This window comes from Pseudophryne corroboree, chromosome 2, assembly GCF_028390025.1.
Source record: "Pseudophryne corroboree isolate aPseCor3 chromosome 2, aPseCor3.hap2, whole genome shotgun sequence".
Classification (NCBI taxonomy): Eukaryota; Metazoa; Chordata; class Amphibia; order Anura; family Myobatrachidae; genus Pseudophryne; species Pseudophryne corroboree.
The window spans coordinates 90,933,497-90,957,601 of record NC_086445.1 but is presented as its reverse complement, the minus strand read 5'-3'; the positions used below and the strand labels follow the sequence as shown (position 1 = coordinate 90,957,601).

Sequence of the window (24,105 nt, the reverse complement as noted above, 5' to 3'; positions counted from 1 at the left end):
TTTCACTTCCCTGCCTTGACCTTGCACCAACAGATCACGGCGAGCACAGGATAAAAAAGAAAAAATATATATTATGCCATACACCTCAATGCCCTTGATACATTAAATCCCCATTACGGCAGCCAAGTGTCCCCATTTTACACAGTATGGCAGGCAAGAGTCCCCATTTTCCACAATACGGCAGCCAAGAGTCCCCATTTTCCACAATACAGCAGGCAAGAGTCCCCATTTTCCACAATACGGCAGGCGAGTGTCCCCATTTTCCACATTACAACAAGCAAGTGTCCCCATTTTCCACATTACGGCAAGCAAGTGTCCCCATTTTCCACAATACGGCAGGCAAGTGTCCCCATTTTACAAAATACGGCAGGCAAGTGTCCCCATTTTACACAATACGGCAGGCAAGTGTCCCCATTTCACACAATACGGCAGGCGTCCCCATTTTCCACATTACGTCAGGCGTTCCCATTTTACACAATATGGCAGGCAAGGGTCCCCATTTTACACATTACGGCAAGCAAGTGTCCCCATTTTCCACATTACGGCAAGCAAGTGTCCCCATTTTCCACAAAAGGGCAGGCAAGTGTCCCTTTTTTACACAATACGGCAGGCAAGTGTCCCCATTTCACACAATACGGCAGGTAAGTGTCCCCATTTCACACAATACGGCAGGCGTCCCCATTTTCCACATTACGTCAGGCGTCCCCATTTTACACAATATGGCAGGCAAGGGTCCCCATTTTACACATTACGACAAGCCAGAGTCCCCACTTTACACATTACGGCAGGCCAGAGTCCCCATTTTACACATTATGGCAGGCCAGAGTCCCCATTTTACACATTACGGCAGGCAAGAGTCCCCATTTTACACATTACGGCAGGCAAGTGTCCCCATTTCACACATTACGGCAGGCCAGAGTCCCCTTTTACACATTACGGCAGACAAGAGTCTCCATTTTACACATTACGGCAGGCCAGAGTCCCCATTTTACACATTACGGCAGGCAAGAGTCCCCATTTTACACATTACGGCAGGCCAGAGTCCCCATTTTACACATTATGGCAGGCCAGTTTCCCCATTTTACACATTACGGCAGGCAAGTGTTCCCATTTCACACATGATGGCAGGAAAGTGTCCCCATTTTACATATTATGGCAGGATAGTGCCCCCATTTTACATATGATGGCAGGCAAGTGTCCTTATTTTACACATGGTGGCGGTGGGGAGAGAAAGAGAGAGGGAGAGGCTGACTTCCTCCCGCTCAACTTTGCGGCGCTTGGTGGTTCCCCTGCAGCTTGGCTCCCCCTCCTGGCCTCCTCCCTCCTGCCGACTACCCAGCTCGGGGGGCGGAGTTTCGTGGAATGATGCGGGTGCGTCGTGACATCACGACGCACCCACGTCATTTTGCAAAACTCCATTCCTGAGCTGGGTACTCGGGAGGAGGGGGAATCACAAGAAGTGCAGCGGCGGGCGCCCCGTGCGTTTGCACAGCTCACCTGTCGCAAGAAATGGCACTGAGCTGGGGTGATATAAAGATCAGTGAGGTCACTCTGTCTCCTCTGAATCCTCCTGAGCTCCGTGTGTCTGTGGCTTCTGCTGCTGCTGCTGCAGGGTGAGGACTGTGCTCTGATTGGCTCTCTGAGTCAGTGAGAGCCAATCAGAGCTACCAGTGGGCCCTGTTGCTAAGCAGCAGCCTAGAGAGGGGAGGGGACTGACTGAGCAGGCTCATGTCTGAAGCAGAGAGAGTGTAAGACAGCCTCCAACGAACTTAGGAAGTTTCCCTGATACAGACACAGCAGCAAGGGGAGGCATAGCTATTGGGAATTAGAAAAAAACAAGCACCATCGGAAGACCATCAAATGACTCATTCGATGGTGAAAAACATCGGGAGGGCACCATTAAATGCTAAAAACACTACCATCAAAACAAAAACATTGATGGTTCGGAAACATCGACCATCGATGTCCATCCGTACACCAATGTCCTATGACATCACCAATGTCTTATGACATCACAATAGCTCCCCCACTTCAGGAGACACACAGGCTGAGGAGACTCATTTCCTATTGGAAAGCCGACTTATCAGGAAGCAAACCAAAGGAGACTAATATTATTATTATTATCTGTTATTTTCTTCTGTGCGGCCAGATACCATGGCAGCACAGCGCAGTGTGCTACTGCTCTGCATCCTGTACCTTCTCTGTGGTGCAGAGCTGTGTAGTAGCTGCTTCACCTGTCTGAGGACAGCTACGGAAAGGGCAAGCATTTGCCGATATGCACAATCTATAGAGAAGATGGACGGCGTCGAGTGCCTGGAAAAGATACGGAAAGGGTTTAAACCTTTGGAAAACATCCCACTACCGTTTACAGAGATGAGCAAGATTAGAGAGCATCTGGGAGGCTTTAATATAACAGTCAGAGAGATCAGACCATCGCTCTCTGCAAAGGACTGGACAGCGGCATTTGGGCTAATGATAAAGGATTACATCAAGGATGTAAAATCGATGGCAGCCAGGAACCCAGCTGAGAAATGTGTACCCAGGTGCGGGATACAGAAAGCAGCACGGGTGTTTCGGTGTGATGAGTGCACAGTGCAGGACTGCAATGCAGCTACAGAGTGTTTCCCTGGAGGACATCTATGTGAAGGAGCGCGAACTGACCAACATTTTGTGCGTTACACCTTTCACCCTTCCCAGCACAATAACAGTAACATGGATGCTGGCCCGGAACCTCAGGGTGGCGGACATCAGTTATTGTAAAACCATATATATGGGGGAAGATCTGCACATCCTGATTAATCCCACTCGTAAATACCACGAGGGAACGTACGCCTGTCAGGTTAGGGATGCGGACGACGATGTGATAGCGGAGATGTTTTATTTCCTGAATATCACCCGGAGTAAAGCAATCGAATACTCTGAGCTGGAGGATGCTTTCAACGAGGTCGTGAATGCAGACGTCAGTCCAGAGGTTTTTAGCAGCATTGCACACGCTAAACCGCCGCCCTCTGGGAGTGTATCTTAGCAGTAGTGGGAACGAAAGATTAACAGAATTGCGAATAGAAATTTCTTAGCAGTTTCTGAGTAGCTCCAGACTTACTCAGCCATTGCGACCAGCTCAGTCCTTTTCGTTTCCAGCGTTTGCCCAACCACTCCCCCGCTTCTCCAGCCACTCCTGCGTTTTACAACTCGAACGCCTGCGTTTTTTCCGCACACTCCCATAAAACGGCCAGTTTCCGGCCAGAAACACCCACTTCCTGTCAATCACACTCCGATCAGCACAGCGATGAAAACGTTTCGTTATGCTGTGAGTAAAATAACTAACTTTTGTGTAAAATAACTAAGCGCATGCGCTCTGCGAACCTTGCGCATGCGCTTACTGCGACTAATCGCAGTATAGTGAAAATCGGCAACGAGCGAACAACTCGAAATGATCCCCCATAGACTAGTTTGAACCAGACTTTCTGTCAGGAGTAATGTTTTGTTATATGGTTCACAGGTCCTTTGTGGTGCTGAAGCCTAGAGCTCAATGTAAACATATTCCACAGCGCTTTACAGAGAATATTTGCCCATTCAAATCAGTCCCTGCCCCAGTGGAGCTTACAATCTATATTCCCTATCACATGTACACACTGACACATTCACGCTAGGGTTAATTTTTGTTGGGAGCCAATTAACCTACCAGTATATTTTTGGATTGTGGGAGGAAACCGGAGCACCTGGAGAAAACCCACACAAATATGGGGAGAATATACAAACTCCACACAGTTAGAGCCATGGTGGGAATCAAACCCATTACCTCAGTGCTGTGAGGCAGTAATGCTTACCATTACACCATCCGTACTGCCCATACTGTATGAAGCCCTTTGTGCATTGTGCTTCCAGAGCTAGACTTTAGTAAAGAGAGCTTACCACAGACAAAATGGCTAAAGACAATACAAGTTGGTGTCAACTTGCCATTAATTTAATTTCTCATCAAAGGCATATACAGTAAACCATTTGATATGCAGTCCCGTCTGAATGATATATTACAAACTGTTCTCTGACTAGAACAAATTAGAGATGGAAAACCCATTTTTGCACAGCTGATCAGTCATAACTACCCTATCAAAAACAAATACATACATAAAATAAAAATTTACATTTGTCATATAGACCAGTATTAAATGTAAGAGTGCATAACAGCTTTTCAAAACCCATAAGATTCCGTGTGGATAGTTTGCATGACATTTACTTTTTACTAAACCAGAATGGATTATGCATTAAAATAGATCTCCAGAATGCTTTCCTTCCTATTTCCATATATCTATACAACAGTAGGTTACAATTTTTATTGGAAAATGCTTTTATTCCAGTGTCCTGTCATGTTATTTTGCTTCTCAAATACACCTTATATTTTACCTATTGGAACAATAGTAGTCACCACATTTCTCCAACCATATGGAGTCTAAAGAGTGGTATACGTAAACAATTTGCTAAAATCATACACCACAGGAACTTAACAGTATCTTTCATAATAGAATTGGTCTTTATCATAAACTGCCAATATAGAGCAGTCAACAGAGCAGCGGCATCTACAGGCAAGATCCCTAAGGTTGAATCATGATAAAGCACCCTTTCTTTCCAGTACATGCTTTGAATTATGGAACCTGCCTCCTCCAAAGAAATGGGGAGCAGTAGAGAGATTGGTTCTGACTTTCTTGTCAAAGCCAACAATTTCTCTCAATTATTTACCGGCACTAACCGGGACAAAGGTAGATCTCTCTCACACGTTTTGTCTCCTATGCAGGTACTCACTAGCTCTCCTCAGGTTTTCATAAATCCTGTCACTGCTAGTCAAGCATACCTAGCTTCCCATGTCATATGGGAGTTAAAAGAGTGAATATATATTTTTACATATATATATATTTTTACATATATATATTTATTATTTCTTCTCAGTGTTTGCCTTTCACAAGCCTCACCAGTACTGTATGCCTAAATAAATGGTTCAGTCAAGTTCAGATCTAAATGTGGAGATATTACTCTTTGTTCCAACACACATGATATTCACCCTCAGGTGTTCTTGTTATTAAGATTGCTACCAGTAATGGGCCCTACACACTTGTAGATTTGAAAGATTTAAAAGATGAAAGATATGATAGATGAAAGATTTCCCATGAACGATTATGTGCATACACACTGAACAATGTCTGATGAAAGATTTGAAAGATTTGAAAGATTTGAAAGATTTGAAAGATCTAGCTCATTTAAATACTGGGCATGGTTTTAGGAATGTGGGCAGGTCTTCTTTGTACAATAAATAACAGCATCCATTTAAAATCACTGCATATCTACTCTGTAGTTTGTTTGGTGCAGTGTATACCTGGTAAACCTTTTAGCACTACCCATAAATAAAGACTCCACACAATTTTTAGTAACAATTTGTAATTATAAATTTTAGAAAAATAATCAATTAGAAACATTCTGGGCTGGATTCATCGATTTTTGTGCCAATGAGTGCCATGACAGCAGGGATTACACCAATAGAGGCATCAGGCATTCCAACAATTAGCCAGATACAGTGCAGCAAAAACAGTGGTGCCAACATAACTGGGGATGAAGTAGAGGTAAAAGAATCTGAGGACAGTATTTCAAAAGTGCACATGAAATAAAAGCATTCCCAACGTTCTATTACAGGGTCAAATGAAGTGTAGAAAACCAACATTATGGTACAATTGACTTCAAGAAAAAACATATTGGATGAGGAAGGTCAAATACAAATCTGAAGACAGCAAACCTAAACGCAAATTCAAAAATTCAAAAACATTTTTATTAAAAATTTAGGTCGCCTTGAACAGTGGAGTGTGCACTCAACAGAGTGGTGAACACTCCACCTGAAGAGGTGCCAGGGAAGGGGGATTGTGGCATTTGGTAACCGGGAGCAGGATATGTGGGGTATTGTTGAGGAGGAATTACCGGCGCAGAATACATGGGAGGGTGAGTTGGGGGAGGGGCATAAGATGTACTAGGCACCTGTCTGGTATCTAACACAACGCCACTGTGGTTGGTCAATTCATCATCCTGGCCATGTGATATAATGGCATATACCAGACGCTGGGCGTATTTTTGCTGAGTGGGGTTCATCTCCCGCAACTCACATGCTAAATGGTCTCCAATAGCTTCAAATCTATCCGGTCTGTTTTTTAGGACCTCCTCTGCCTGCCTCAGAATTGTATCTGACCTGCTGGACGAGACAGATCTTCTAGGGATAGCTGGCCGGCATCTCCTTCTAGCCGGAAGCTGGGGTGTTCCCATCGCCGCCTCACTCTCCTCCAGCTCCGGCCTTACAGTGGCTTGGTCTGCCGGCTCATCCACTGCAGGTTCCACGTCCAGCTCCCTCGAAGACAGCTGAGTTATCCAACAAAATGAAGAAAAATATGTGAAAATAATAAGGCAACAAATTAAACAAGAAACAGTGACATCTGTATTGTGCGGACACTTACCGGATCCACACTCTCCTCTTCCTCAGGCTCGAACATCTCGGGCGTGTTCGGCTCCTCCGTGCTCCGCGCTGTCCTCGAAGGCTCCTCATCCAATACGAACTTCATCAAGTCATAATACCATAATGTTGGCTTCTTGACTTGATCTGACCCCGCTCCTGAACGTTGGGAATCTTTGTATTTCCTGTGCTCCTTAAGAAATACTGTCCTCAGATTCTGGATCTTCCTCTTCACCCACTTGATGTCGGCACCACTATCTTGGGTAAGGCTGTACCTGGCCAATTGCTGGTATGCCAGATTTTTCTTTCCTCTGTTGGCGTAATCCCTTGTTCCCACACGCCACAAGCACTCATTGGCCTGGTAGAGATCGATGAATCCAGCCCAGAATTCACGGTTTGCATCCATGTCTCTGTGAAAGGTGAGATTTAATTTTAAAATATTAAAATCATAACTTAACACAGTAATCAGATATAATATAACATTGGCCGTGCCAGGAGACCATGGTATGTGTAGCTGCAAGCCACTGCAGCAGAGTTACTTTTCAGTACGGGAATTGCTAGGACCTTTTATGTTTGTCTGTTTATATTCTCTATGTACCTCTGTGACCAGGCCCAAGCCTGTGTATGCTGTGCTACAGTGTCTGATGTCATTAAAGATACTGTGGTTATAACCTGAAAATCTGTCTACGAGTCCTTATTTACAATACCCATGTTACCAAAAAAAAAAAATATATATATATATATGCACAAAATAATATAATAAAAATGTTTGTGTGTGTATGTATATATATATATATATATACAGCAAGGGAGAAGCGGCGGCACTCAGAGACTTTCACTTTCACGGATAATAAAGCAAAGGGTGCATTTATTAGGTCAACGTTTCGGGGGACAGACCCCCTTCTTCAGGACACTGCAAACTAGTGAATGTGCATAAAAAACAACTTAAATACCTTACCTTTACCGTGAACCTGCGTCCGCCTCCACGTCCCAGCCGTCCGGTGTACGGAGCCCGCGCTTCCGGCAGCGTGTGGCATGCAGTATCCGGAAGTCGCGTCATCCCGCGCCTCGGACCTCCCTGTGACGTGGCTGTGGACAGAGGACAAACGGTAACCATGGAGATGCGACGCAGCGTCGCAACGCTGCGCTGCCACGCATAACAAATGTGACATGTAGTACAGAATAAAAATCTAACAAAACTATTATGAATGAATATATATAAAAATACATGAAAAGCAAGTGTGATACCGTGTAAGAAATAACAAACGAGTAAAAAATAAAACATATATATAAAAATGAATGTGAACAAACAATGCTGGTGTATAAATAAAACTATGCAAATTTATCATAAATATTGACTACTAATAACCCAGCAGGGTCCAGATTGGACCATATAGGGTCCTGTCACAACAAAACTGGTCGGACCAGAGCTCAATGAAAAAAATAAAAATAAATGTAAATATACAACAACATAATCATAATCATGACATCGCTAAGCATCAGATATTAACTGTATGGCAGGTATATTACCCATCTCATCCCTGGAACCAAACTGTCTAAATATACTTTTGAGAATGCACATGCCCGAGCTAGATGATTGAGACCAGGGCATTAGCAGAGGGCATGTTTACATATGCCAACCCTGGCTAAAGGAAACACTGTAAATTCAGCTGTTCATTGAGGCCCCTGGGGTAGATGGTATCTAATTTAAAGATCCAACGGGCCTCTAGTTGTAATAGTTGGGCCGCTCTATCCCCTCCTCGGGCAGAGGCAGGGACCTGGTCCACTATTTTGTACCTAACCGTGGCCAAGCTGTGCCGCATCTGGGCAAAGTGGCGTGCGACCGGTTGGTCGCTTTTGCCAGTGTTGAGGGCAGCCCTGATGGCCGACCTGTGTAGAGCCATACGTTCCTTAAAAAGGCATTGTGTCTTACCGACGTAATAAAGACTGCAGGGGCAGACCAAAACGTACACTACATATGTAGAACTACAGGTCAGTGGCCATCGGATGCTTATTTTTCTCCCTGTGTGGGGGTGCTGGATGAAATCTCCCGTAAGCATGTAGCTACAGGTCGTGCAGCCTAAACATTTGAAGCAGCCGGGCTTCCGGCTCAAAAAATGCTTGGCTGCCGTAGCTGTTTTAAATCCCGAAATGTCATTTTTGACCACAAGGTCCTTAATATTGGCACTGCGAGTATAGCATGGCATGATTCTCGAGTGTTTCAAAGATGGTAAGCTCGGATCAGAGCTAATAATGGGCCACATCTGTTTGACCCTCTTATTAGTCCTGGAACTGTTAGTGTTAAATTCATTAACCCAAGTTGTTCTATCAGTGTTAGCCTTGGGATTTTGCCCTTTCAGAGCATCACACCTACTCAGGGCCATGACCTTTTTGCGTGCCTGTCTTAAAATGTTATTGGGATAACCCCTCTGGCGGAATTTCTCAGACATCAGATCTAACTGTTGTTCAAAGTCCCCAGGGTCGCTGCAGATTCTGCGAACCCTGAGGAACTGGGAAAACGGCAAGCCTCTAACCAACGATCTAGGGTGAAAACTGTCGTAACGTAACAGGGAATTTCGGTCGGTGGGTTTGCTGTATAGTGAAGTATGGATCAAGCCATCATTCACAGTGATTTTGATATCAAGAAAACAAATTTCAGTGACATGCGAAGTAAGTGTGAATTTAACCGGGCTGGTTGATACATTGTGTTCCTCTATTAAAGTGTAAAAAACTTGGGGGTCATGTGTCCAAAACAAAATTAAATCATCTATATATCGAAAATATAGAGAAATATGGTCAGCAATGGATGTCTGTTCAAAAAACAGTCCACGTTCTATTTCCCACATGTAGGCATTAGCCAGTGACGGAGCCACTGCCGACCCCATTGCACATCCTTTCTTCTGTATGAAGAACCGGCCATTAAACAAAAAATAATTATGTGTAAGTGGCGTCGCATCTCCATGGTTACCGTTTGTCCTCTGTCCACAGCCACGTCACAGGGAGGTCCGAGGCGCGGGATGACGCGACTTCCGGATACTGCATGCCACACGCTGCCGGAAGCGCGGGCTCCGTACACCGGACGGCTGGGACGTGGAGGCGGACGCAGGTTCACGGTAAAGGTAAGGTATTTAAGTTGTTTTTTATGCACATTCACTAGTTTGCAGTGTCCTGAAGAAGGGGGTCTGTCCCCCGAAACGTTGACCTAATAAATGCACCCTTTGCTTTATTATCCGTGAAAGTGAAAGTCTCTGAGTGCCGCCGCTTCTCCCTTGCTGTACATATTGGGGTTGCCATACCCCTAGGAGGGCACCGGAGCATTATCCCGCTGGGGACAACGGAGTGCCGGGCTGCTTCCATGTTCTACATATAGTGGATCCTAGATTTGCATTCGTGGCTCCATCACAGCCAAGGCACCTGTGCATTTTCAACCAATTCATGTCAAGCAGGATCACAGCTTTCTCCTTACACTGGGGATTCTTTTTCACTTTTTTTTGCACTCTTTGCACTTTTTTCAATTTTCACAGTAAGCATTTGCACTTTCTGCATTGTCACTTTAAAGCACTGTTGTGGGCCTTTGCATAGCCACACAGGCAATACCTGTCCCACAACACTGGACACAGTCGGCATTATGTCGGCTGCTGACATGGATACAGGAGACGCTATGTCGTATATTTTACAATGTGACACATACGACACGCTGAGTTTTTCAGATATAGAAGCGGACCATATCTTGTTAAAGGAATCAGCATTTGATGAGAACACAGGCACCTCGAATGAGGAGTTATACCGAGAACTTTTTAAATTAAAGAAACGTGAAATAGATTTCATGTTTCATGGCCGCACACTATCGGACTACTTCAGAAATAAGCAAATCCCTAGGGGGTTTCGAGTGCAGAATTCCCCCACCATTGGACGGCACAATCCCACCTTCTGCAAAAGATGGATTGCAGTCCTTAACAAGTGTGCGATGGACCTAATGTTACTGGTCATCGAAGAGTCCACTAGAGAGGTCACCTGCACACGGGACAAATTGAAAACATTTGAGGATCAACACATGAATACTCTCACTGGAGACAAGTCTACAAATTGGCTTGAAAAGTTATCTACCCAGATAGAGGGGTATCGCACCGAGTTAATTAAGTTTAAAAAGGACAAACTGAAGAAAGTGCAGGCTGACTATGAGCAACACCGTGTCTACACTTGGTTATCCAACACCTCAGCTCCCTCTGGACAACATCGAGGTAGAGGTTTCCGAAGACAACGCATCCAGTATTCGCAACGTAGCACGTCAGCCAGCGAAACCGATGATGCACCCAATGTGGATCAAACCCCTTCCTCACAGGGGGCCCCTTTAGGGGCAATCACCCGCGCAGTGGCCTCTGGCAGAAGAAAACGCCAACCCGCAGGGGTGGGCAGTCGAGGCGGCAAAAGGGGCGGCCGTCCCCCAAGGTAGACACAGATGTTATCTTCAACTTATCCTCGGTGCCTCTTTCCCAGGCAGAGACATCTGTTTTAGCCAAAGGACTGGCATATGTCCCCACCAAGTCCCCGGATAAATTTAAGTGGAAAGTAGAGACTTACAAGTTCAATAGAACTCTCAAATTGCGTGAACATTTTGACAAATCCACCGTGCCTCAAGCTAAGTCAAGTCTGCCGCCGCAGATTGGGAAACTTGGTATGACTTCTAGATTTGATCCTATTTCTACGAATTCGTCCATCAAGACCTTTACCCGGATGATGGACGGTCTCCAGAATGCACCTGCCCCCTGGACTAATAAAAACCTCTCACGAGAAGAACAGTTGGCGCTTAAGTCACTCCAGGGTCGACAGGACATAGTCATTAGGGGAGCCGATAAGGGTGGGGGGATTGTCGTTTTGGACATAGATTTCTATATTGCAGAATGTGACCGCCTATTGGCTGATAGTGAGACATATAGCGAATTGCCAGTTGACCCCACCCTAGAGTTTAAATCTGAGCTAGATGTCTTTCTAAATTCAGCTTTGTCTGAAGGGCTTATCTCTCAAGAAATATTCCACAAGTTATGTTGCAGGTTCCCAGTCACCCCCATATTTTACGCCATCCCCAAACTGCACAAAAATGCCCAACACCCCCCTGGCCGGCCCATCATTTCCGCCAGGGGTTCATTATGTGAAGCACTGGCCATTTTCCTGGACGCATATTTACAGCCCTGCATCCAGGCTACCTTCACCCACTTGAAGGACTCCAACATGCTTTTGAGGAAGTTGGTTGAATTCGGGCCGGTTGATCCAGACACCACATTACACACGTTAGATGTTACCAGCTTATATACGTGCATTCCGCACCAAGCTGGCCTCATGGCAGTAAGACACCTTATTACCAACAATCCATTGTACACCGGGCCAGACATAGATTTTTTCATCACGTTATTAGAGTTTACACTTACACATAATTATTTTTTGTTTAATGGCCGGTTCTTCATACAGAAGAAAGGATGTGCAATGGGGTCGGCAGTGGCTCCGTCACTGGCTAATGCCTACATGTGGGAAATAGAACGTGGACTGTTTTTTGAACAGACATCCATTGCTGACCATATTTCTCTATATTTTCGATATATAGATGATTTAATTTTGTTTTGGACACATGACCCCCAAGTTTTTTACACTTTAATAGAGGAACACAATGTATCAACCAGCCCGGTTAAATTCACACTTACTTCGCATGTCACTGAAATTTGTTTTCTTGATATCAAAATCACTGTGAATGATGGCTTGATCCATACTTCACTATACAGCAAACCCACCGACCGAAATTCCCTGTTACGTTACGACAGTTTTCACCCTAGATCGTTGGTTAGAGGCTTGCCGTTTTCCCAGTTCCTCAGGGTTCGCAGAATCTGCAGCGACCCTGGGGACTTTGAACAACAGTTAGATCTGATGTCTGAGAAATTCCGCCAGAGGGGTTATCCCAATAACATTTTAAGACAGGCACGCAAAAAGGTCATGGCCCTGAGTAGGTGTGATGCTCTGAAAGGGCAAAATCCCAAGGCTAACACTGATAGAACAACTTGGGTTAATGAATTTAACACTAACAGTTCCAGGACTAATAAGAGGGTCAAACAGATGTGGCCCATTATTAGCTCTGATCCGAGCTTACCATCTTTGAAACACTCGAGAATCATGCCATGCTATACTCGCAGTGCCAATATTAAGGACCTTGTGGTCAAAAATGACATTTCGGGATTTAAAACAGCTACGGCAGCCAAGCATTTTTTGAGCCGGAAGCCCGGCTGCTTCAAATGTTTAGGCTGCACGACCTGTAGCTACATGCTTACGGGAGATTTCATCCAGCACCCCCACACAGGGAGAAAAATAAGCATCCGATGGCCACTGACCTGTAGTTCTACATATGTAGTGTACGTTTTGGTCTGCCCCTGCAGTCTTTATTACGTCGGTAAGACACAATGCCTTTTTAAGGAACGTATGGCTCTACACAGGTCGGCCATCAGGGCTGCCCTCAACACTGGCAAAAGCGACCAACCGGTCGCACGCCACTTTGCCCAGATGCGGCACAGCTTGGCCACGGTTAGGTACAAAATAGTGGACCAGGTCCCTGCCTCTGCCCGAGGAGGGGATAGAGCGGCCCAACTATTACAACTAGAGGCCCGTTGGATCTTTAAATTAGATACCATCTACCCCAGGGGCCTCAATGAACAGCTGAATTTACAGTGTTTCCTTTAGCCAGGGTTGGCATATGTAAACATGCCCTCTGCTAATGCCCTGGTCTCAATCATCTAGCTCGGGCATGTGCATTCTCAAAAGTATATTTAGACAGTTTGGTTCCAGGGATGAGATGGGTAATATACCTGCCATACAGTTAATATCTGATGCTTAGCGATGTCATGATTATGATTATGTTGTTGTATATTTACATTTATTTTTATTTTTTTCATTGAGCTCTGGTCCGACCAGTTTTGTTGTGACAGGACCCTATATGGTCCAATCTGGACCCTGCTGGGTTATTAGTAGTCAATATTTATGATAAATTTGCATAGTTTTATTTATACACCAGCATTGTTTGTTCACATTCATTTTTATATATATGTTTTATTTTTTACTCGTTTGTTATTTCTTACACGGTATCACACTTGCTTTTCATGTATTTTTATATATATTCATTCATAATAGTTTTGTTAGATTTTTATTCTGTACTACATGTCACATTTGTTATGCGTGGCAGCGCAGCGTTGCGACGCTGCGTCGCATCTCCATGGTTACCGTTTGTCCTCTGTCCACAGCCACGTCACAGGGAGGTCCGAGGCGCGGGATGACGCGACTTCCGGATACTGCATGCCACACGCTGCCGGAAGCGCGGGCTCCGTACACCGGACGGCTGGGACGTGGAGGCGGACGCAGGTTCACGGTAAAGGTAAGGTATTTAAGTTGTTTTTTATGCACATTCACTAGTTTGCAGTGTCCTGAAGAAGGGGGTCTGTCCCCCGAAACGTTGACCTAATAAATGCACCCTTTGCTTTATTATCCGTGAAAGTGAAAGTCTCTGAGTGCCGCCGCTTCTCCCTTGCTGTACATATTGGGGTTGCCATACCCCTAGGAGGGCACCGGAGCATTATCCCGCTGGGGACAACGGAGTGCCGGGCTGCTTCCATGTTCTATATATATATATATATATATATATATGTAGAGAAAACAAATGGAGGCTGCAGGCAATGAGTACACGACTTATAACTCTTTTAATATGAGTATATGTATAGATACATCTAGTTTCAGTATCATAGCACAGAGGGCTATCACTGGCGCCTCCGGACAGCACACACAGAAAGCCGCTACCTGCCGCTCATCAGATACTCCTGGTCTGAGACCGCACACCGTCGGGTCAGCCAAAAGAAGTGTCACACCCCCTGACGAAGTCCTTGGGACGAAACATGTTGGCATGATAGTGGGACACTGGACGTACTACGTCTCTTTGGCTTACCTGACGGTGTGCGGTCTCAGACCAGGAGTATCTGACAAGCGGCGGCTAGCAGCTTTCTGTGTGTGCTGTTCGGAGGCGCCAGTGATAGTCCTCTATGCTGTGTTACTCAAACTAGATGTATGTATACACATATACTCGTATTAAAAGAGTTATTAGTTGTATACTCACTCCCTGCGCCCTCCATTTGTTTTCTCTAAATGTGCATCATTGAGCTTGTGGTACGGCTCTATCGGGAGGACGCTGCAGGGAAATCATTCAGTGGATGATAATCAGAAGCCTGTTTAAAAATTGACAATACAGGATACGTGAATTTGCGTGATATAGTTTTGACTTGTTATATATATATATATATATATATAATACAAAAACGTACCTTATTAAAGCAGATTAGCCCAGTGATGTGTATATAACTGTGATTTGATTTCTGCTTTCCTGGAGTGGCAGTCCTTTGCTCCTGTGTAAATATATATTTATATATGCTTCACTTTTTGCACATTTTGTTATATTACAACCTTATTCAAAAAAGGGAAAAAAAACACTTTTTCCCTAAAAATTCTATACACAATACCCCATAATGACATTGGGGTATATTTACTAACATTCGTAATTTTCGGAAAAAGGTCAAAGTTCAATCACGAATGACATCGAAAGTGTAAACTTGCAACTTTTTGAATTGATTACGACTAATTTACTAAGCTGTCGTATTCTGCATTTTCATTTGTTCCGATGTCGATGTCATTCGTGTTTTTTTTACATTTTTTACGGCAGTGATTAGCAAAACACTGCCGACTTTTTAAAAATGAATCTCGGCCGGATCTGTGTGATCCGTGCTGGGGTTCATTTTTTATTTTATTTTAAACTAAACACTGTAAAATCTCTAAAAAAAATTGCGTGGGGTCCCCCCTCCTAAGCATAACCAGCCTCGGGCTCTTTGAGCCGATCCTGGTTGCAGAAATATGGGGAAAAAATTGACAGGGGTTCCCCCATATTTAAGCAACCAGCATCGGGCTCTGCGCCTGGTCCTGGTTCCAAAAATACGGGGGACAAAAAGAGTAGGGGTCCCCCGTATTTTTAAAACCAGCACCGGGCTCCACTAGCTGGACAGATAATGCCACAGCCGGGGGTCACTTTTATATAGTGCCCTTCGGCCGTGGCATCAAAAATCCAACTAGTCACCCCTGGCCGGGGTACCCTGGGGGAGTGGGGACCCCTTCAATCAAGGGGTCCCCCCCCCCAGCCACCCAAGGGCCAGGGGTGAAGCCCGAGGCTGTCCCCCCCATCCAATGGGCTGCGGATGGGGGGCTGATAGCCTTTGTTGAAAATTAAAAGATATTGTTTTTAGTAGCAGTACTACAAGTCCCAGCAAGCCTCCCCCGCATGCTGGTACTTGGAGAACCACAAGTACCAGCATGCGGGGGGGAACGGGCCCGCTGGTACCTGTAGTTCTACTACAAAAAAAATACCCAAATAAAAACAGTACACACACGCCGTGACAGTACAACTTTATTACATACATGCACACTTACAGTCATACATACTTACCTATGTTGACACGAGGCTCGGTCCCCTTGTCCACGTAGAATCCATGGGTGTGCGTCATGCACACTGCCGGGGAAAAAACCTCTGCCCACCAATGTATATAATATATCCCCTGGCCACCAATGCATTATGTCCCCCGGCAGTGTGCATGCAGCATGTGTTCTCAGTACACAGCATGTCAATATGCATGCTGTGTACTAGGAACACATGCTGCATGCACACTGCCGGGGGACATTATGCATTGGTGGACAGTGGATATATTATATACATTGGTGGGCAGCGGTTTGTCCCCCGGCAGTGTGCATGCAGCATGTGTTCTCAGTACACAGCATGTCAATATGCATGCTGTGTACTAGGAACACATGCTGCATGCACACTGCCGGGGGACATTATGCATTGGTGGACAGTGGATATATTATATACATTGGTGGGCAGCGGTTTGTCCCCCGGCAGTGTGCATGCAGCATGTGTTCTCAGTACACAGCATGTCAATATGCATGCTGTGTACTAGGAACACATGCTGCATGCACACTGCCGGGGGACATTATGCATTGGTGGACAGTGGATTTTATCAAATTCATTGGTGGCCAGTGTTTTATACATTGGTGGCCAGTGTGTCATTGGTGGCCAGTGGTTTACACATTGGTGGCCAGTGGGAACACTGTCCTATACTTACCGAAGACGCGCTGCTCCTCTCTTCCACGATGCTGCGGCTGGCTGTGCTGCGGCTGCGCTCCTCTTCACTGACGGCCAGGAGTTCCTCTGATGACGGACGGACAGGCGTGGCGTTCCGGCGGCGGGGCGGAGGATCGTGAGGATCGTGAGTATCGTTCATCGCTGATACATACACAATGAACGATACCGCACATTGTATATGTCGGTATCGTTCAGATTGACTTGCATGTATCAGCGATGATAGACCAGCGATGAACGAGCGCGGGGTCGCGCATCGTTCATCGCTGGTATATACACACTGCACGATTTGAACGAGTTCTCGTTCATTACTGAACGAGATCGTTCAAATCGTGCAGTATTATCTACAAGTGTGTAGGGCCCATAAGCTTTGAAAAATCTGATTCAGTGAGTGTTAGCCCCGCCCAGCTGCTAGTGTGCATGTGACCTGTGCACAACCTAGCCTGCTGGGCAAGTGCACCTTCACTGTTAGTGTCGGTAGGTTAGTGATTTAAAAATTTCACTTCCCTGCCTTGACCTTGCACCAACAGATCACGGCGAGCACAGGATAAAAAAGAAAAAATATATATTATGCCATACACCTCAATGCCCTTGATACATTAAATCCCCATTACGGCAGCCAAGTGTCCCCATTTTACACAGTATGGCAGGCAAGAGTCCCCATTTTCCACAATACGGCAGCCAAGAGTCCCCATTTTCCACAATACAGCAGGCAAGAGTCCCCATTTTCCACAATACGGCAGGCGAGTGTCCCCATTTTCCACATTACAACAAGCAAGTGTCCCCATTTTCCACATTACGGCAAGCAAGTGTCCCCATTTTCCACAATACGGCAGGCAAGTGTCCCCATTTTACACAATACGGCAGGCAAGTGTCCCCATTTTACACAATACGGCAGGCAAGTGTCCCCATTTCACACAATACGGCAGGCGTCCCCATTTTCCACATTACGTCAGGCGTTCCCATTTTACACAATATGGCAGGCAAGGGTCCCCATTTTCCACATTACGGCAAGCAAGTGTCCCCATTTTCCACAAAAGGGCAGGCAAGTGTCCCTTTTTTACACAATACGGCAGGCAAGTGTCCCCATTTCACACAATACGGCAGGTAAGTGTCCCCATTTCACACAATACGGCAGGCGTCCCCATTTTCCACATTACGTCAGGCGTCCCCATTTTACACAATATGGCAGGCAAGGGTCCCCATTTTACACATTACGACAGGCCAGAGTCCCCACTTTACACATTACGGCAGGCCAGAGTCCCCATTTTACACATTATGGCAGGCCAGAGTCCCCATTTTACACATTACGGCAGGCAAGAGTCCCCATTTTACACATTACGGCAGGCAAGTGTCCCCATTTCACACATTACGGCTGGCCAGAGTCCCCTTTTACACATTACGGCAGACAAGAGTCTCCATTTTACACATTACGGCAGGCCAGAGTCCCCATTTTACACATTACGGCAGGCAAGAGTCCCCATTTTACACATTACGGCAGGCCAGAGTCCCCATTTTACACATTATGGCAGGCCAGTTTCCCCATTTTACACATTACGGCAGGCAAGTGTTCCCATTTCACACATGATGGCAGGAAAGTGTCCCCATTTTACATATTATGGCAGGATAGTGCCCCCATTTTACATATGATGGCAGGCAAGTGTCCTTATTTTACACATGGTGGCGGTGGGGAGAGAAAGAGAGAGGGAGAGGCTGACTTCCTCCCGCTCAACTTTGCGGCGCTTGGTGGTTCCCCTGCAGCTTGGCTCCCCCTCCTGGCCTCCTCCCTCCTGCCGACTACCCAGCTCGGGGGGCGGAGTTTCGCGGAATGATGCGGGTGCGTCGTGACATCACGACGCACCCACGTCATTTTGCAAAACTCCATTCCTGAGCTGGGTACTCGGGAGGAGGGGGAATCACAAAAAGTGCAGCGGCGGGCGCCCCGTGCGTTTGCACAGCTCACCTGTCGCAAGAAATGGCACTGAGCTGGGGTGATATAAAGATCAGTGAGGTCACTCTGTCTCCTCTGAATCCTCCTGAGCTCCGTGTGTCTGTGGCTTCTGCTGCTGCTGCTGCAGGGTGAGGACTGTGCTCTGATTGGCTCTCTGAGTCAGTGAGAGCCAATCAGAGCTACCAGTGGGCCCTGTTGCTAAGCAGCAGCCTAGAGAGGGGAGGGGACTGACTGAGCAGGCTCATGTCTGAAGCAGAGAGAGTGTAAGACAGCCTCCAACGAACTTAGGAAGTTTCCCTGATACAGACACAGCAGCAAGGGGAGGCATAGCTATTGGGAATTAGAAAAAAACAAGCACCATCGGAAGACCATCAAATGACTCATTCGATGGTGAAAAACATCGGGAGGGCACCATTAAATGCTAAAAACACTACCATCAAAACAAAAACATTGATGGTTCGGAAACATCGACCATCGATGTCCATCCGTACACCAATGTCCTATGACATCACCAATGTCTTATGACATCACAATAGCTCCCCCACTTCAGGAGACACACAGGCTGAGGAGACTCATTTCCTATTGGAAAGCCGACTTATCAGGAAGCAAACCAAAGGAGACTAATATTATTATTATTATCTGTTATTTTCTTCTGTGCGGCCAGATACCATGGCAGCACAGCGCAGTGTGCTACTGCTCTGCATCCTGTACCTTCTCTGTGGTGCAGAGCTGTGTAGTAGCTGCTTCACCTGTCTGAGGACAGCTACGGAAAGGGCAAGCATTTGCCGATATGCACAATCTATAGAGAAGATGGACGGCGTCGAGTGCCTGGAAAAGATACGGAAAGGGTTTAAACCTTTGGAAAACATCCCACTACCGTTTACAGAGATGAGCAAGATTAGAGAGCATCTGGGAGGCTTTAATATAACAGTCAGAGAGATCAGACCATCGCTCTCTGCAAAGGACTGGACAGCGGCATTTGGGCTAATGATAAAGGATTACATCAAGGATGTAAAATCGATGGCAGCCAGGAACCCAGCTGAGAAATGTGTACCCAGGTGCGGGATACAGAAAGCAGCACGGGTGTTTCGGTGTGATGAGTGCACAGTGCAGGACTGCAATGCAGCTACAGAGTGTTTCCCTGGAGGACATCTATGTGAAGGAGCGCGAACTGACCAACATTTTGTGCGTTACACCTTTCACCCTTCCCAGCACAATAACAGTAACATGGATGCTGGCCCGGAACCTCAGGGTGGCGGACATCAGTTATTGTAAAACCATATATATGGGGGAAGATCTGCACATCCTGATTAATCCCACTCGTAAATACCACGAGGGAACGTACGCCTGTCAGGTTAGGGATGCGGACGACGATGTGATAGCGGAGATGTTTTATTTCCTGAATATCACCCGGAGTAAAGCAATCGAATACTCTGAGCTGGAGGATGCTTTCAACGAGGTCGTGAATGCAGACGTCAGTCCAGAGGATTTTAGCAGCATTGCACACGCTAAACCGCCGCCCTCTGGGAGTGTATCTTAGCAGTAGTGGGAACGAAAGATTAACAGAATTGCGAATAGAAATTTCTTAGCAGTTTCTGAGTAGCTCCAGACTTACTCAGCCATTGCGACCAGCTCAGTCCTTTTCGTTTCCAGCGTTTGCCCAACCACTCCCCCGCTTCTCCAGCCACTCCTGCGTTTTACAACTCGAACGCCTGCGTTTTTTCCGCACACTCCCATAAAACGGCCAGTTTCCGGCCAGAAACACCCACTTCCTGTCAATCACACTCCGATCAGCACAGCGATGAAAACGTTTCGTTATGCTGTGAGTAAAATAACTAACTTTTGTGTAAAATAACTAAGCGCATGCGCTCTGCGAACCTTGCGCATGCGCAGTAAGCGACTAATCGCAGTATAGTGAAAATCGGCAACGAGCGAACAACTCGAAATGATCCCCCATAGACTAGTTTGAACCAGACTTTCTGTCAGGAGTAATGTTTTGTTATATGGTTCACAGGTCCTTTGTGGTGCTGAAGCCTAGAGCTCAATGTAAACATATTCCACAGCGCTTTACAGAGAATATTTGCCCATTCAAATCAGTCCCTGCCCCAGTGGAGCTTACAATCTATATTCCCTATCACATGTACACACTGACACATTCACGCTAGGGTTAATTTTTGTTGGGAGCCAATTAACCTACCAGTATATTTTTGGATTGTGGGAGGAAACCGGAGCACCTGGAGAAAACCCACACAAATATGGGGAGAATATACAAACTCCACACAGTTAGAGCCATGGTGGGAATCAAACCCATTACCTCAGTGCTGTGAGGCAGTAATGCTTACCATTACACCATCCGTACTGCCCATACTGTATGAAGCCCTTTGTGCATTGTGCTTCCAGAGCTAGACTTTAGTAAAGAGAGCTTACCACAGACAAAATGGCTAAAGACAATACAAGTTGGTGTCAACTTGCCATTAATTTAATTTCTCATCAAAGGCATATACAGTAAACCATTTGATATGCAGTCCCGTCTGAATGATATATTACAAACTGTTCTCTGACTAGAACAAATTAGAGATGGAAAACCCATTTTTGCACAGCTGATCAGTCATAACTACCCTATCAAAAACAAATACATACATAAAATAAAAATTTACATTTGTCATATAGACCAGTATTAAATGTAAGAGTGCATAACAGCTTTTCAAAACCCATAAGATTCCGTGTGGATAGTTTGCATGACATTTACTTTTTACTAAACCAGAATGGATTATGCATTAAAATAGATCTCCAGAATGCTTTCCTTCCTATTTCCATATATCTATACAACAGTAGGTTACAATTTTTATTGGAAAATGCTTTTATTCCAGTGTCCTGTCATGTTATTTTGCTTCTCAAATACACCTTATATTTTACCTATTGGAACAATAGTAGTCACCACATTTCTCCAACCATATGGAGTCTAAAGAGTGGTATACGTAAACAATTTGCTAAAATCATACACCACAGGAACTTAACAGTATCTTTCATAATAGAATTGGTCTTTATCATAAACTGCCAATATAGAGCAGTCAACAGAGCAGCGGCATCTACAGGCAAGATCCCTAAGGTTGAATCATGATAAAGCACCCTTTCTTTCCAGTACATGCTTTGAATTATGGAACCTGCCTCCTCCAAAGAAATGGGGAGCAGTAGAGAGATTGGTTCTGACTTTCTTGTCAAAGCCAACAATTTCTCTCAATTATTTACCGGCACTAACCGGGACAAAGGTAGATCTCTCTCACACGTTTTGTCTCCTATGCAGGTACTCACTAGCTCTCCTCAGGTTTTCATAAATCCTGTCACTGCTAGTCAAGCATACCTAGCTTCCCATGTCATATGGGAGTTAAAAGAGTGAATATATATTTTTACATATATATATATTTTTACATATATATATTTATTATTTCTTCTCAGTGTTTGCCTTTCACAAGCCTCACCAGTACTGTATGCCTAAATAAATGGTTCAGTCAAGTTCAGATCTAAATGTGGAGATATTACTCTTTGTTCCAACACACATGATATTCACCCTCAGGTGTTCTTGTTATTAAGATTGCTACCAGTAATGGGCCCTACACACTTGTAGATTTGAAAGATTTAAAAGATGAAAGATATGATAGATGAAAGATTTCCCATGAACGATTATGTGCATACACACTGAACAATGTCTGATGAAAGATTTGAAAGATTTGAAAGATTTGAAAGATTTGAAAGATCTAGCTCATTTAAATACTGGGCATGGTTTTAGGAATGTGGGCAGGTCTTCTTTGTACAATAAATAACAGCATCCATTTAAAATCACTGCATATCTACTCTGTAGTTTGTTTGGTGCAGTGTATACCTGGTAAACCTTTTAGCACTACCCATAAATAAAGACTCCACACAATTTTTAGTAACAATTTGTAATTATAAATTTTAGAAAAATAATCAATTAGAAACATTCTGGGCTGGATTCATCGATTTTTGTGCCAATGAGTGCCATGACAGCAGGGATTACACCAATAGAGGCATCAGGCATTCCAACAATTAGCCAGATACAGTGCAGCAAAAACAGTGGTGCCAACATAACTGGGGATGAAGTAGAGGTAAAAGAATCTGAGGACAGTATTTCAAAAGTGCACATGAAATAAAAGCATTCCCAACGTTCTATTACAGGGTCAAATGAAGTGTAGAAAACCAACATTATGGTACAATTGACTTCAAGAAAAAACATATTGGATGAGGAAGGTCAAATACAAATCTGAAGACAGCAAACCTAAACGCAAATTCAAAAATTCAAAAACATTTTTATTAAAAATTTAGGTCGCCTTGAACAGTGGAGTGTGCACTCAACAGAGTGGTGAACACTCCACCTGAAGAGGTGCCAGGGAAGGGGGATTGTGGCATTTGGTAACCCGGAGCAGGATATGTGGGGTATTGTTGAGGAGGAATTACCGGCGCAGAATACATGGGAGGGTGAGTTGGGGGAGGGGCATAAGATGTGTCACAACTGAGGGCCTGAGCTGACGGGAGGCAGCCTCAGTTGTAGGGGCTGAGATGTACCGGAACCTGGGAGGTTGTATCAGACCCCTGGACATGTAAGTAACATGAATAATAACTGCCCGAAGGCGTGACCACGACAACTTAGATAAAAGTCAATGATGTTTATTATGACAACTCCGCATCACAGCAGCAATAAAGGAAAACGTAAAAGTCAGCAAAGAATAAATACAGTTCCTGAGTACTACAGCATGGCAGGAGCCACAGGGCACTGGTAGTGTGAGATAGTTCTTATGATCTTCTAGATGGAAAGTCCTTACCAGGCCCGGCTGTAGCAATGGAGATAACCCAGGATTGTACCAGCTGGTGTTCCAGGAAGAGCTGGGTTGCTGAAGGTAAAACAGCTGCTGTGGATACTGGCTGGAACCAGACTGTTGTTAGCACGGAGTGGATACTGGCTGGAACCAGTTAAATAATAAATGAACTTTGGGAGCGATGAAATGTGAACTGAAATGTAGAACTTGAGAGCGGAGAAATAATAATTCCGGTGGAGAGTGGTAAAGTGTAGAAAGGACACCGGCCCTTTAAGGGAAGCTGTATTCTGCTGGAAGCTGAGGCTGGAAGCAGGTAGTGTTGTAGCTGGAAACAGATGAATCCACAATGGATTGGAGAGTCAGGCTACACCGCAGGTGGAATGCTGGTGCGGGTCTCTATGGTGGAAGTCTTGAGACAGGAGCTGGAACCTGGAAGACAATCATAGAAGAGAGACAAACAGGAACTAGGTTTGACAACCAAAGCACTGACGTCTTCCTTGCTCAGGCACAGCTTACTTATACCTGCAGCAAGGAAGGGGTTGGCTAGGCAATTATGCAAATCAACAATACAAACAGCAGATTGGTGGAAATGATCAGATGACAGAATCCAAGATGGCTGCGCCCATGCAGACACTTG

At 45.2% G+C, this 24,105-nt stretch overlaps 1 protein-coding gene across 1 annotated transcript; it reads right to left on the bottom strand.

The window, feature by feature from the left end:
- Positions 1–5,408: 5,408 nt before the first annotated feature.
- On the bottom strand, positions 5,409–14,936 carry LOC135050537 (uncharacterized). Its single transcript, XM_063957005.1, has 3 exons — positions 14,827–14,936; positions 6,486–6,891; positions 5,409–6,390 (listed from the first exon to the last, which is right to left on the bottom strand). The coding sequence occupies exons 2-3, from the start codon at positions 6,885–6,887 to the stop codon at positions 5,815–5,817; spliced, it is 978 nt and encodes a 325-aa protein (XP_063813075.1). The 5' UTR covers positions 6,888–6,891; positions 14,827–14,936; the 3' UTR covers positions 5,409–5,814.
- Positions 14,937–24,105: the final 9,169 nt, after the last annotated feature.